The sequence below is a fragment of the Vanessa cardui genome, chromosome 22 (genome assembly GCF_905220365.1).
Source record: "Vanessa cardui chromosome 22, ilVanCard2.1, whole genome shotgun sequence".
NCBI classification, from domain to species: domain Eukaryota; kingdom Metazoa; phylum Arthropoda; class Insecta; order Lepidoptera; family Nymphalidae; genus Vanessa; species Vanessa cardui.
Genome location: NC_061144.1, coordinates 8,985,671 through 8,999,188, shown reverse-complemented (window position 1 = coordinate 8,999,188; position 13,518 = coordinate 8,985,671). Strand labels below are relative to the sequence as shown.

The 13,518-nt window shown below is 33.1% G+C and overlaps 1 protein-coding gene across 1 annotated transcript in view; it reads right to left on the bottom strand.

Annotated features, from left to right (window-relative positions):
• Positions 1 to 13,518, bottom strand: part of LOC124539347 (pikachurin-like) — a 229,330-nt gene that overhangs the window by 47,085 nt on the left and 168,727 nt on the right. The window contains exons 6-7 of the mRNA XM_047116718.1: positions 4,968 to 5,169; positions 773 to 917 (exon numbers count right to left, since the gene is read on the bottom strand). Of these exons, the coding sequence (XP_046972674.1) occupies positions 773 to 917; positions 4,968 to 5,169 (347 nt within the window). The remainder of the gene's footprint in view (positions 1 to 772; positions 918 to 4,967; positions 5,170 to 13,518) is intronic.

The following is a 13,518-nucleotide window of genomic DNA, read 5'->3' as shown; positions in this document are numbered from 1 at the left end:
ATCTTGTGGAAATAATTTTTAAATGAAACTTGCTTCAATAGAGGCTTTTAGAATTTTTATTTAAAATAATTTATAACTTTGGTGGAGATTTTCTTTCTTTGAAAAATAATCAGAATAGAAAAAATCGTAAACATCAGAATTTATTGTAATTTTATCTGAAACTAATAACTTCTGAGTACTTATACTTCTTCCAAGCAACAAGAGTAACTCGGCTTAGTTTGAAGAAAATAAACTGAGACTAACTCGGTACATTTAGTATTAAGGAAATTGTGAATAAAATAAATAAAAATGTGTCGCTTCAGCCGGCCCAGGCTGGCGCTTACTTGGCTGAAAGACAGCCGGTTCAGAGATGTAATATTGCCAGCGTCATGGGTACAATGCTGCAGAATGCTAATCTTATGGTTGTATTTTTTATTATTAATTATATTGTCTCTATAAATTTGTTTCATTAGGATTGCTTTTTAAAATTGTTTGTCTTAAAATATAGTTAAATGATAAAAGTTGTACACACATGCAAATGCACATGTAAATGCAGCCTGTTGTATGCGCGCAACTTTATAAATGTTAATCCTTAGGTAGGATTAAGTGTTGATGCAATAAAGCATGAATAAATAAATAATACAAATTTTTTGATTTCATATTTACATATCTTGATTAAAATGAGTTATGACGTGTATTCAAATTGTATGAAGTCAGGTTTTAAATAAAGTTACCCATGACTGACTTTATTATTTCCATTATTAAATAAAGGCATATCGTTTTAGTGTCTTACCTTAGACCTGCCTCGAACCCGCTTCCCATTGTTTAGCTTCAGCCACGCGTCCCATCGGTGTCGGTACACTGATATAGTGTTCCATCTACCGAGATGCACAGGCTCCGGAGATCTTAGTACCCCGGCGCCGCTGCCGCAATCAAATCTGTTAACAAAAATAGCAATTACTTTCCAATTTATATAAAAACCTACTTGGTGGTAGGGCTTTGTGCAAGCCCGCCTGGGTAGGTACCACCCACTCATCAGATATTCTACCGCTAACCAACAGTACGCAGTATTGTTGTGTTCCGGTTTGAAGGGTGAGCCAGTGTAACTACAGGCACAAGGGACATATCATCTTAGTTCCCACGGTTAGTGGCGCATTGACGATGCAAGGAATAGTTAATATTTCTTACAGGGTCATTGTCTATGGGTGATGGTGACCACTTACCATCAGGTGGCCCATATGATCGTCCGCCAACCTATTCCATAAAAAATAAAGATTATAAATATTTTGATTCGAGTTTGCTCAATGGCTAAGAACTTAAGGAGAGCTGAGTCACTTTTTTCGTGGGAAAGATTCTGTGAAAAGTGGTTTTAACAAAATTCTGATATAATTAAACATTGTTAGTTTATCAAATATTATAATACCGCTAAGATACATTAACTATACATAAAAATATACTTAAAATACAATCAGTAGTGACCACTTAACATATATTGTCTTTTGTATATTGTACAGATATTCTCTAAGATTCCTTTATAATAGATAGATAGATCTTTATACCAACAAGGTGCAATGTTTATGACAAACTTTGCACCCTTAAACAAATTCCAATTCTAGCTGAACTTATGTATGTATTTATCATTAAAACCTTAATTCAAAAAAGGTTTCATAATTTTGGCGCCAAATACAGATGAGTGACTATCATTTACAATTAAATAATAAATCATTTACAATCAAATCGAGACTGACTCTGTCATAGATTTCGAAATTCAAAAAATTAAAAACTCTATTGAATAATCGAGAAGTTTAAATAACAATCATTTTAAAAATACAAATTGATTTATTGTGTCATTATATTATCTCTACATGTGTATAAAATTGAAGTGTCCGATTGTAATACTAAAATAGCCCTTTTTTACTCAGTGCATATGCATTTATACACGATACATATGCCAAAATATCATTTTTTTACAATCTTTGTCGGTCTGTCTGTCTGTTTGTTCCGACTAATCCATGGAACGATTCTCACGGGACTTTTTTTGTTAAATTCAAACGCGCACAAGATCGAGGGCACAGCTAATAAAAAATAAATTCGTAATATCTATTTGAGTTAAAAAGACATGAAAATATTAAATTTAAATAATCACATAATAAAAAAAATAAATTTAATTAATCATAATAAAGTATGAAATGTAATCTAAAAAACTAACCAGCGTTACATTTAATATATTCGATTCAAGATTGCTTAATAAAACCTTACATGAATAAAGTTATATTTTAACAAAATATATATAAAAAGGCGTTTTAATAAATGAACCAACGCGAAATTATCCAATAGAAGGGCGGTGATGGTTTCAATATTAAATTTTCCAGCGAAATATTGTACATATTGTTAGCTAGTACTCACAATGAGTGTTAATGTGGACTGGGGCTTGGAAATTAATTAAGCCTATGTAACCAGAATAACAAGTCTGATACGCCTCTATTGAAATATTAAAATGTAAATATATTCATGTGTTCCATCTGGATAAAATCAAAATAATTCTTTATTCAAAAATGGTCTTGAAAATACTTATGAACTGTAATCATAGCTCGCTCTTATTTTGAAATGTTACAGGGTCGGTATTACTGTATTAAAAGGTGTACAAATATTAAAATTATTTGCGAATTGTTAAAGTAATTAATAATGATATAATTAATTTCAATAGGAATTTCTTAAATGATTTACATTTAAGTAACAAAATGTAAATCAAAAACAACAAAAGGTTAGTTAAACATAGGAAACAGTTTTTACAAGATACTTTAAGATAAATTAAATTTAAATTTGCAAGCTTTTCTGTAGGTAGCAAAATAAAAAGTAAAGTAAAGTAACAGCCTGTAAATGTCCCATTGCTGGGTTAAGGTTTGGAACATATTCCACCACGCTGTTCCAATGCGGGTTGGTGGAATACACATGTGGCAGAAATTTCGATGAAATTAGACACATGCAGGTCTCCTCACGATGTTGTCCTTCACCGCCGAGCACGAGATGAATTAAGCACACATATATATATATATATATATAGTGGTGCTTGTCTGGGTTTGAACCCGCAATCCGATTAAGATGCACGCGTTCTAACCACTGGCCCATCTCTGCTCTAGGTAGGTAATTCTCAAATGAAATATGCAGTCAGTACATCAAGAGTTAATGTGTAAAACATTGTGATTTTTTTTAATTCTCAGTAGCAGTCAAGGGCTTAGGAAGTCCATAGTCGTTTCACTCTTGTACATCGGCAAGCACGTAGAGCTGTCGGTTCTGCACTTGATATCTGTTCCAAGTGACAGATTATCGCCACACAAGAGAAGGAGAAAAATTAAATATGGGCGCTTATTTTAATCAATAGGTATGGGATGGACAAATCGGTAACCTGATGCTAACCAAAGCAATGTGAGCTTTAGGTAATAATAAGTTGTGTCTGTAGTTACACAGGCTCACTAACACTTGGGTTGTATTCCAGTAATTCTAAGTATTGCTGCTTCGTGGTAGAACATGAGATAACTAGCAGAGATCTGCCTAGGCTGGTTAGGCACAGATAAAAAATAAGTATATTATATAAAATATTAGCGGCCAGTCCCAGCTTTGCATTAGTGTACAAAAGTTTTTTTATATTTTTACCTTTTATTTATATCTTTTTTTTCCCTCACATGTTTAACAACAGTCGTTCTATTTCAACTTATTTAAAAAAAAACCTCAATAAATTATACACCTAAACATTCCTTATGAATTCCTCTGTCAATTAGTGAAAGCCGCTTTCAAATCCGGTCAGTAGTTTTTGAGTTTATCGCGAACATACAGATAGATGTGGCCGGGTAACTTCGTTTCATGATATGTGATGAACAAAAAATCATGACATACAGAGAACGCACATGTATTTACGCAACACATACGTGTGTACGTACACACACACATGCGCAGTTGCCGGCCGTTCCAGTAATTTGGTCAGGAGGGATTTCTAGTAATATAGTTACACAGTTGAATCTGTTTTCACATAATAACATTTGTTCTACGGTCGGTACGTCGTAATTTGAAACGAAATGGCCAGAGCTTTTTACAATGCTAATGTGTTTGAAATTTTGCGATCAATCACTATTAATTGTACGCTAATATTTAAAAAGTAATCATTTGTTATGAGTCAATGGAAAATATATCATATCGATTACTTCTTTTTAGTAGTAGCCTTGAATTATTTAAGTTATAAGTAACAGTTCTATTTATTTCTAGTTATAGTATATCCAGCATAGGTTCACTTTTCGGATGTATATAAAAGCCTAGTAGACACCCGCGGATTGGCTCGCGTTTAAGGATGTTGGCTGTCATGTGTTAGGCAAAAAAAGTAGCCTATGTCCTTTTTGGAGTTCCAATTTTGCTTCATACCAAATTTCATCAAATTCAAATATTAATAAAGATGAGTGCAAGGCCTCTGATTAGTATCACATACTCATTACTAGTAATATCGTTAATTAGCAGTATTAAGTAGTCGTGTCCAGTTTCAAGTGTAATTCAATCTCGGTTGGCGGCGCATTGGCGATGAAATGACGGTTTAATATTTCTAAGTGTCAAATAATAATCACTGGGCTTTATCCACTGTGACGGGAGTACTTAAATAAATAGAAATCAACAACAACATACAACAACAGCTTGTAAATTCCCACTGCTGGGCTAAAGGCCTCCTCTCCCTTTGAGGAGAAGGTTTGGAACATATTCCACCACGCTGTTCCAATGCGGGTTGGTGGAATGCACATATGGCAGAATTTCTATGAAATTTGTCACATGCAGGTTTCCTCACGATGTTTTCCTTCACCGCTGAGCACGAGATGAATTATAAAGACAAATTAAGCACATGAAGCAGCGGTGCTTGCCTGGGTTTGACCCCGCAATCATCGGTTTAGATGCACGCGTTCTAACCACTGGGCCAACTCGACTCATAGAAATAAACATTGGTATCATACCTTAATTCCACATGACCATTCCTCAGTATAAGTGCGAGGTAATCTCCAGATAAATCGTCATGTTCGCCGGTTAGAAGAAGTACGCCACGCGTTCTCTCCGGTCGTACGCGCAATCGTAAGCGTACACGCTTGTACGCTCCGCGCAAAGCACGTAATGCCAGCCAGGATGTTCCGGAGAAACGAGGTGTCGTTACTTTTGTATCTGTGGACAAAACATATCAAGTTACTAATTATAAAGTAACTAGTTTTAGTTCATATTTGTATATATATTTAAGCATTTAATGTTGTTAATTATTATAATAGACTATAGAGGAACATATTGTGATAAAAGCCTTGAGCATGGATGTGGACGGATATAGAGGTAGAAGACGACCAAGGAAACGATGGATGGATTGTGTGAAAGACGATATGGTTAGAAAGAACGTTACTTGTGAGATGACGTCTGACAGAGAAGTATGGAAGGAGAAGACATGCTGCGCCGACCCCAAATAATATTGGGATAAGGGCAGGAGGATGATGATGATAATTATAATAGACTAGTAGTTTCCCGCGGTTTCGCTGGCGTTTTAGGGTGTTGATTGTCATGTGCTAGACAAAAAAGTAGCCTATGTCTTTTTTTGGATTTTAAGTTTGTTTCATATCAAATTTCTTTAAACTCGTTAACTGAACCACATACCACAGACCATTGGGTGTGGCAGTGAAACGTTAGATACTCAGATAGACAGACAGAGTTACATTCACATTTATAATAGTTATAATATATTAATTAAACCAATTGTACAAAAACACAAATGTCTACACAGCTACTTGAAGTTAATTTCATAAATAGCAGTAGTTGTAACGTTCTATTAACACATTAGAAATGAAAATAAAAATTAAAAGTAGTTTTTGCGTAAATGAGCTCAACTGCAGTTCGTGACAGTGCAGGAAATAACAGGGAGTTCCAGAGTGCTGAGAAACAGACACATAAGTACTTTAAATGTATTTTGAGTTGCGTGATGTAACATGGGATGGCAGATGGCAGACGTACAAACAGACATGCAGATAGTGATGACAATTACCACCTGATGATAAGTGGTTACCAATGCCTATAGACAGAGGGACTGTAAGATATATTACGCATTACTTACATCACCAATACACCACCAACATTGGGAACTAAAGGTTTATTGTGTCTGTAACTGATTCACCTTCATACTCAATTATAACTTTACTAAGTATTGCTTCTTGGCGGTAGGCATTCGCTAAGAATAGATTGTATAAAACTCTACCCCTAAGGGGGTAAAACAGGCGGTGGAAGATAGAGTTCAATAAATTTCGCGTGGATCAAGCTTCTGGTTCGGCTAGTTATAACATACGAAAAAAAAAACGTTCAATAAAGCAATAATAGTTTTCGATAAAACAGTAATATAAATATAACATTTCAGAAAGGTGATGTTAAAATATGTGATTTTTTTATAAAGGATGTATTTTTAAGAGTCACGATTAAATCAAAAATAAAAAATGTGTAAAATATTTCTACTTTACATTTGTTGTCAAAAACATAATTGTAAAATTAATAAAAACATTTGTACAATGTTTCGATTGTTAAGCGCAGTTGTAAAACATAATAAAAATTATACAATATTTTTCGAAACGTTCGTTTAAAGTCAACATAAATTACACGGATGATTAAACAGGAAAACTTTACACCGCATTTGAAAATACTTCGACATAAAAGTAGTAATATAAATTTAAAAAGGATGTACTCGAATGAAGCTTAAAATTCATTTCAACGGATTTTACTTTATTTAATATTAATTGGATATTCGTACAAAATGTACGTTAAGAAAAGCGTGATTTACAAAAGCGTACATTGATGATAATTATGATGCGTATTTTTTCAAGCGTAATTAATGTAATGATTTATTAACTTTGCTCGTCAAGTGGGAATGTTATTTGTTATGTGAGAATCAGTGTGTTAAAGGCCATTACATGTATTTGTAGTACTCTCTCATTATTAGTGACTAAATTGTAAAAAGTAATCAGTGGTAAGTAATCCTTTACTTAGTTGTAAATCTTTGTGCAAGCTCGTCTGAGTAGTTACCCTCTCAGACATTCTACCGCCAAAATGCAGTACTGAGTATTGTTTTCTTTAGAACGGTGAGTGAGCTAATATGACAACAGGCATAAGGTTCGTAATATCTAAGTTACCAAGGTTGATGGCGTATTGGTGATGTATGGAATGCGTAATATTTCTTACGGCACCACTGTCTATGGGCGGTGGTAACCATTAACCATTTGCCCTTTTTCTCATAAACCTTACAAAAGCATAAATAAAAAATTTCACTTAATAGATAAATCATAATTTTACATACAATTATGTAATTTTTTTTAAAAGACGACATACTATTTGATACATATTTATTTATATTTATCGAAATGGAATATGAACATATTTTTTTCATTTCATTTTTGGCAAATTATTTATTAATCTTTTAAATGCGAAAAAGAGTGGCGTGCTGTTTTGATCACTCAACACTCAAATGAATATTTAATTATAATCCTAAAAACAACTAATTAATAGATATTATAAAGTGTAAAATGTCACCTTTAAGCACGTTCTACGTATAGCTTCATATAACACTAAAGGAACATTCTTACGAGCTGATAAAAACAAATTGCTCCGACCGCTTTAACGAAAGTCATTCATTTGTTTCGTTGTCGCGCTAGAATTAGAGTTTCGTGGAAGTGACACTTGCAAGTCATGTCTTGTAAGTCGTCCACGGATAACGAATATCGCGTACATTTCATGTGACATAAGTCATGTTAGGGTTTAGTTTAAATAAACGCTTTTTACTTTAAATACATACGCATGTTTGTAAAGAACATTTCATTTTTTATAATTTTAATTGTCTGTGTGTTAGTTTCAGCTAATCTTTGGAACGGCTCGACTGATTTTGATGGGACTCTCACTGGTAGATAGCTGATTTAATAAGATGTAGCTTAAACTACTATAAAATTGTATATAAATTAATAATAAAGGCACACTACAATGTCTAAATACGGTCCAGTACCGCGCACAGATCTCGTATATGCCTACTACTTTTATTTTTTTAAATTGCAACTACAACTAGTATCAATTAGTTCGAGTTTTAATTGGTTTTATTATACGGTTATATTAAGAACTCATTGGAATTAAGATAGTATGAAAATAATTTTAGTACAAGGAATGAGAAATCGTTATAGTTTAACGCCAAAATTTGTGATACCATTTTTATTTGCCTTTCTGTTCTCTCTACACATTCTCAGTGTAATTTAAACTTCGAACAAGGCTCGAAACTTGCTGATAAGGGCTCATGTGTAGGAGACCAAATATGCGTGAAGAAAAGTGAAATTTTGCATAGAAATGAAAGCTTAAACGTACCTTTGTTTTATCTGTACAAGGTATTTACATATTAACAAGGTACATAATAGTTAAAGGAGTCTTCTGTTATGTATATGTAAGTCGCCAAAATATTTTATGGACAGTTATACAAAGGAACACATAATTATATTTACTATAACAATATATACTAACGATTATCATTATTATTGTTTAAGATGAAATTATAAACGAATTTGAATTTATCTATTTTAATTTTTTGATAATAATGTTAATATTTTCAGAAAAAGTAAATCAGTCTTTCCACTTATCATTGATGTAATAATCATATCACGGGTTTGTCAGAATATCTCTACTAAGAACTAGCGCGCACTGGTAACTTTTGTCACGGTAACTGTTTCGTCACTCTTGTCAAGTTCGTGAATACGTACAGAGGCAGACACAAATGTGACAAAAGTTACCAGTACGCGCTAGTTCTAATATTAGAAATGCTAACTTAGTTTTGACTGTTTTCACAGAAAGAAGTTGTCATGGTCAAAGAACTAAACAGATTTTGGTAATTCAGTAAAACGAAGCAAGCTTGACCGCCGAAAGGACACGGGCTCATCAAAGTCGAGTGTTACCTCGCACAACAAGTTTCATATAAATATCAATAAAATAACTGAATACAACAATATCATATTAGTGTGAGTGTATTCTACACTACACATATGCATATTGCCCGTTGATAGCTTTAGCATCACTAAGAACTAGCGCGCACTGGTAACTTTTGTCACGGTGACTGGTAACTTTTGTCAAAAGTTAACAGTGCGCGCTAGTTCTAACATAACAGACCAAGGTAATTGAAAACGACTCGTGGAACGAAATAAAAAATATACATATATCTCTCTCTCGGCTGCAATTCGGCCTGTACTGTCAAATTTTAATTGATCGTTATATTAACTAGATATTTATTATTATGGGGACTATTTGCAAAGTCAGAACTACCTAAAGTATCTGTATGTCAACCGTGAATGTTTATTTAGCGAAGCTTTTACATGTGTGTGTAAAAATAAGACTTTTTTACCTTTACATTGGTTGGTTGGTACAGTTTATGCTAGCTCGCCTGAGTATGTGCTCACTCAATCATATATACAATCGAGAAATAGCAATACTTATTAATTTGAGTTCCTGTTTGAAGTGAGCCAGTGTAACTACAGGCACAAGATATGTATATAACATCTTAGTTCCCGAGGTTGGTGCCGCACGAGGTCAATGCATATAAGTGGCACATAATACTGTTAATTTACTTTTTAATTTAATTAAAACGTCACAACAATTACGTTTACGACATTGTTTAATATTTCTTAATAATCTGTACAGTTATTGGCCTCTAAAAAGGTTTTACAACGTACATTTTTAGTATAAAAAGCGAAGTTGGCTAACTAGTGATTATTTTAAGTAACTGGCGCCGTGCCCGCAAATACTAGGATAGTAGACCGGTCTAAGAGATTATGGTTGTGAAGGACTCCTTGCCTGTAATGAGGTAACCTCGTAATTTTAGATTAAGTTTGTAGCTTTTGTATTCATTATATTATTTCACGACTGCTAAAAATATGATGTGTAAAAAAAATGAATACATTCTAAAATAAGAAAATAAATGTTTTGCGTTTCTTGTAATACGAATGCAAATATATAATTCATTTAATATAATTATTATTTTGTAGAATTTATTTAAAAGTATCATTGCACACAAATACAGTAGATAAATAGCGATATATAGCGCGATCATTCTAGCACTCTTTGTAATAAAAAAAATAACAGTGTAAAATAACAATGTGAATTGATGAAATAGTAAAATAATCAGCAGCAGAAAAAAATAATAAAGTAATAAAAATGAATTTCTTTGAAAAATCTATTCAAAGCTTGAATTATTCTATATAATTATGAACATGTATTTTTTAACTAAAATTTTATTAAATTTAAAAGGTGTGGGAACTACGTAACTTGATATTGCTGAGTGGATTCAACATGGATCCGAGCCAAATATTGCAGTTTTAAGCTTTAAAAAAAGAGTTTTTAAGCAAAACCAAAATATAAAGTAAGGACAACAGTTTTCTAGCCTCATAAGGAACATTAGAGATTATTTAGTCACGTGGTTTTACTACCGGTTAGATATAAACGTAGTAAAGTTTAATTTTAAGGTCTTTGTTATTATATATGTTGATAATCTATATATGTAAAGATAACACCTCCCACCGCTTTGCTATCTCTATTAACCATAAAATATGCCACCAGTAATAGTGTTTCGTAATTACGACATTATGTAGTAAAATTAGCTGCTCATCGCTTTACAGGTAAAATTCATATAAAGTTACAATTTTTATTTTGCCACAGTAAAAAAATTTATCATCAGTATATCAGTTTCAACTGGCCAGATATCAGGCGGATCCGTAGGTTAAATAAAACCTTTTTTGTTTTTTTGTATTGAAAAAAAAAAGTAACAGTCTGAAATCTGAAGTGTCACTGAAAGCACGCAAAGCTGTCCTTTGCCTGATCTTTCCGATTATGTAGACATTGCAGCCCTATTGGATTACGACAGTGAGAGAATAAAAGAGTGCACATCTGTTTACGCAGATACTTTTGCACGCTATATCTTGTGTAGTTCGCTGGTCTCCCCAGAGATTGTCCGCGGGGCTATGATCGCTCAGGACATCTTTCTGGGCTCCATATGTACACGGTACATATACCAAAATAATATTTTTTACCATTTTTGTCTAGCCGTTTGACTGTTTGTTTCGGCTAATCTCTGGAGCGGTTGGATGGTTCCAGATTTCTTAGCAGAAACCAATTTTGACGGGACTGAGACGCGCAGATAGGTAATGTAGGTAATAGGGAGTAACTAAGCCTACTTTTATTTTTGAATTACAAATAAAGGCACGCACACCAAGTCGCGGGCTCAGCCAGTATTTTATATCATTTATATTGAGATTTGTAAAAAAATTCCGAATATAATTATAACGCGTCCCGTGTAATAAGGCGACCGAATTACAATTTTAAATTAAACTGTTACTTTATGGTAATAAAGATGATTACCGTTTGTCGAAAAGATTAAATTTTATAATGTAATTTTTGTTACGCGATTTTTATTAAGTAATTTCGTTTTTAATTTTCAAGGATAATGGATATATTTTTATGAAACAGGTGACTAGTAAATGGGCTGCCTGTTTGCAAGCCCACCCACGCCAATATTTGTTGTTACGAAAAATCTGTTCGATCACCAACAACAACAACCTGTAAATTCCCACTGCTGGGCTAAAGGCCTCCTCTCCCTTTGAGGAGAAGGTTTGGAACATATTCCACCGCGCCGTTCCAATGCGGCTTGGTGGAATACACATGTGGCAGAATTTCTATGAAATTTGTCACATGCAGGTTTCCTCACGATGTTTTCCTTCACCGCTGATCACGAGATTAATTATAAAGGAAAATTAAGCACATGAATCAGCGTTGCTTGCCTGGGTTTGAACCCGCAATCATCGGTTAAGATGCGCGCGTTCTTACCACTGGGCCATCTCGACTCGATCACCAATACATCACTAATCTTGGTAACGTGGTCGTTGAGGTTTGGAGGATTACGAATATCCTCGTCACACTTGCTTATCCTGACGTCATATGTCTGGATAATAATGATATTATGGAGAACTAGCGACCCACCACGGTATCGCACGCGAGCAATGCTAATATTGAATATACGACAGATTTTTTCTTGTTTCCTTACTATACTGTCCATATACTCGTATTGTATATAAACACCTTCCCATCGAATCACTCTATCTATTAAAAAAACCGCATCAAAATCTTTTGTGTAATTTAAAAGATCTAAGCATACATAGGGACAAACAGCGTTAAGCGACTTTATATATATATACTATATAATGTTATGTAATGATAAATAGTGAAGTATATGGGATAGCTAGAATTGTTAATAAGCAGAAGATAAAGACGCTGAAGGCATCATATCCACAGAGAATATAGATTTAATTGAAGAGTACTGGATAACTATTTTATTGTTCGCATAGAATTTTTCATCGAGTTTTTAGAATAGCAATGCCTCCACACTCAGGGTTGTGTCAACAGCAGTTTTAATTAAATTCCAATTACTTTTTTTCACATCTTATTATGTTTTCGTTTTAATTAGTTCGAAATTAGAATTTTCTTTTATCTTGTTTAGTGTAAATTCTTGGTTCATTTATTAATTGAATTTTGTAATTTTTTTGTGAACAATTAATTTATTAAATTTAATATTTTTATTTAACAGTACCTTTGTTTTTAATTGAACGTTAAATGAATATAAAAAGTTTACTTAAATTTAAACATAAATTAATTAACAGTTGAAATTTAACATTTAATTAGTAAAAAGATACAGTTTGTTAATGTTCCATAGCAGTCTAAGAACCCGGGACCTTTTAAGATCGTAATGTACAACTGATCCATCAGTTTATCTTACTTGTGATATGTACACTATATAGATAAAACTGGGATAAACTCGTTTAGACTGGTTTGTTCAAAATAGTTGGTATAATAATATATATACACTCGTAGGAAATTATTACCTGGGACAAAGCTGCGAGCAATGATCCGTGTATCTTTCTGGATAATTAAGTTATAATTTATGAGTATTTAGATTCACGCTTCTATCTACGTATGTAGGTATATCTTAGGCTTTAGTAAAAGCGTATCAAACAATTAATCTGTAATCAATATACGCTTGCTTTAAAAAGTGACTCTTGATGAAGATTAAGACTTATAAAATAGTAGTATTTTCTAAAAATAAATAAAACATAACAAACAGTAGAGTTTTGTTAAAATCAAGTAATGTAAAAGTGTTATTATTGACGCACGCTAGCAGCTATGTAGGATGACACATTACACTTTATGGAATGGTCCTGCAAAAAAAGGTACCAGTGTGGTTTCAAAATATTTATCTACGTAGATATATGTAGTTGCAAAATGGAAGGTACATCTGTTACTATGATATTTGATCTATTACCAGGAAAGTTGGCACGTTTGTGTAATTTTTTACGGAGCAGTTTTATGTTTTCCATTTCTGTAGCTCGCTGGTAAAAAACTCTGCAGTACTAGTCTATACCTGACCTGTTAGATGTGACTCTAAATTATCTCCTATAAAACTTTAATAGAGTTAATTGC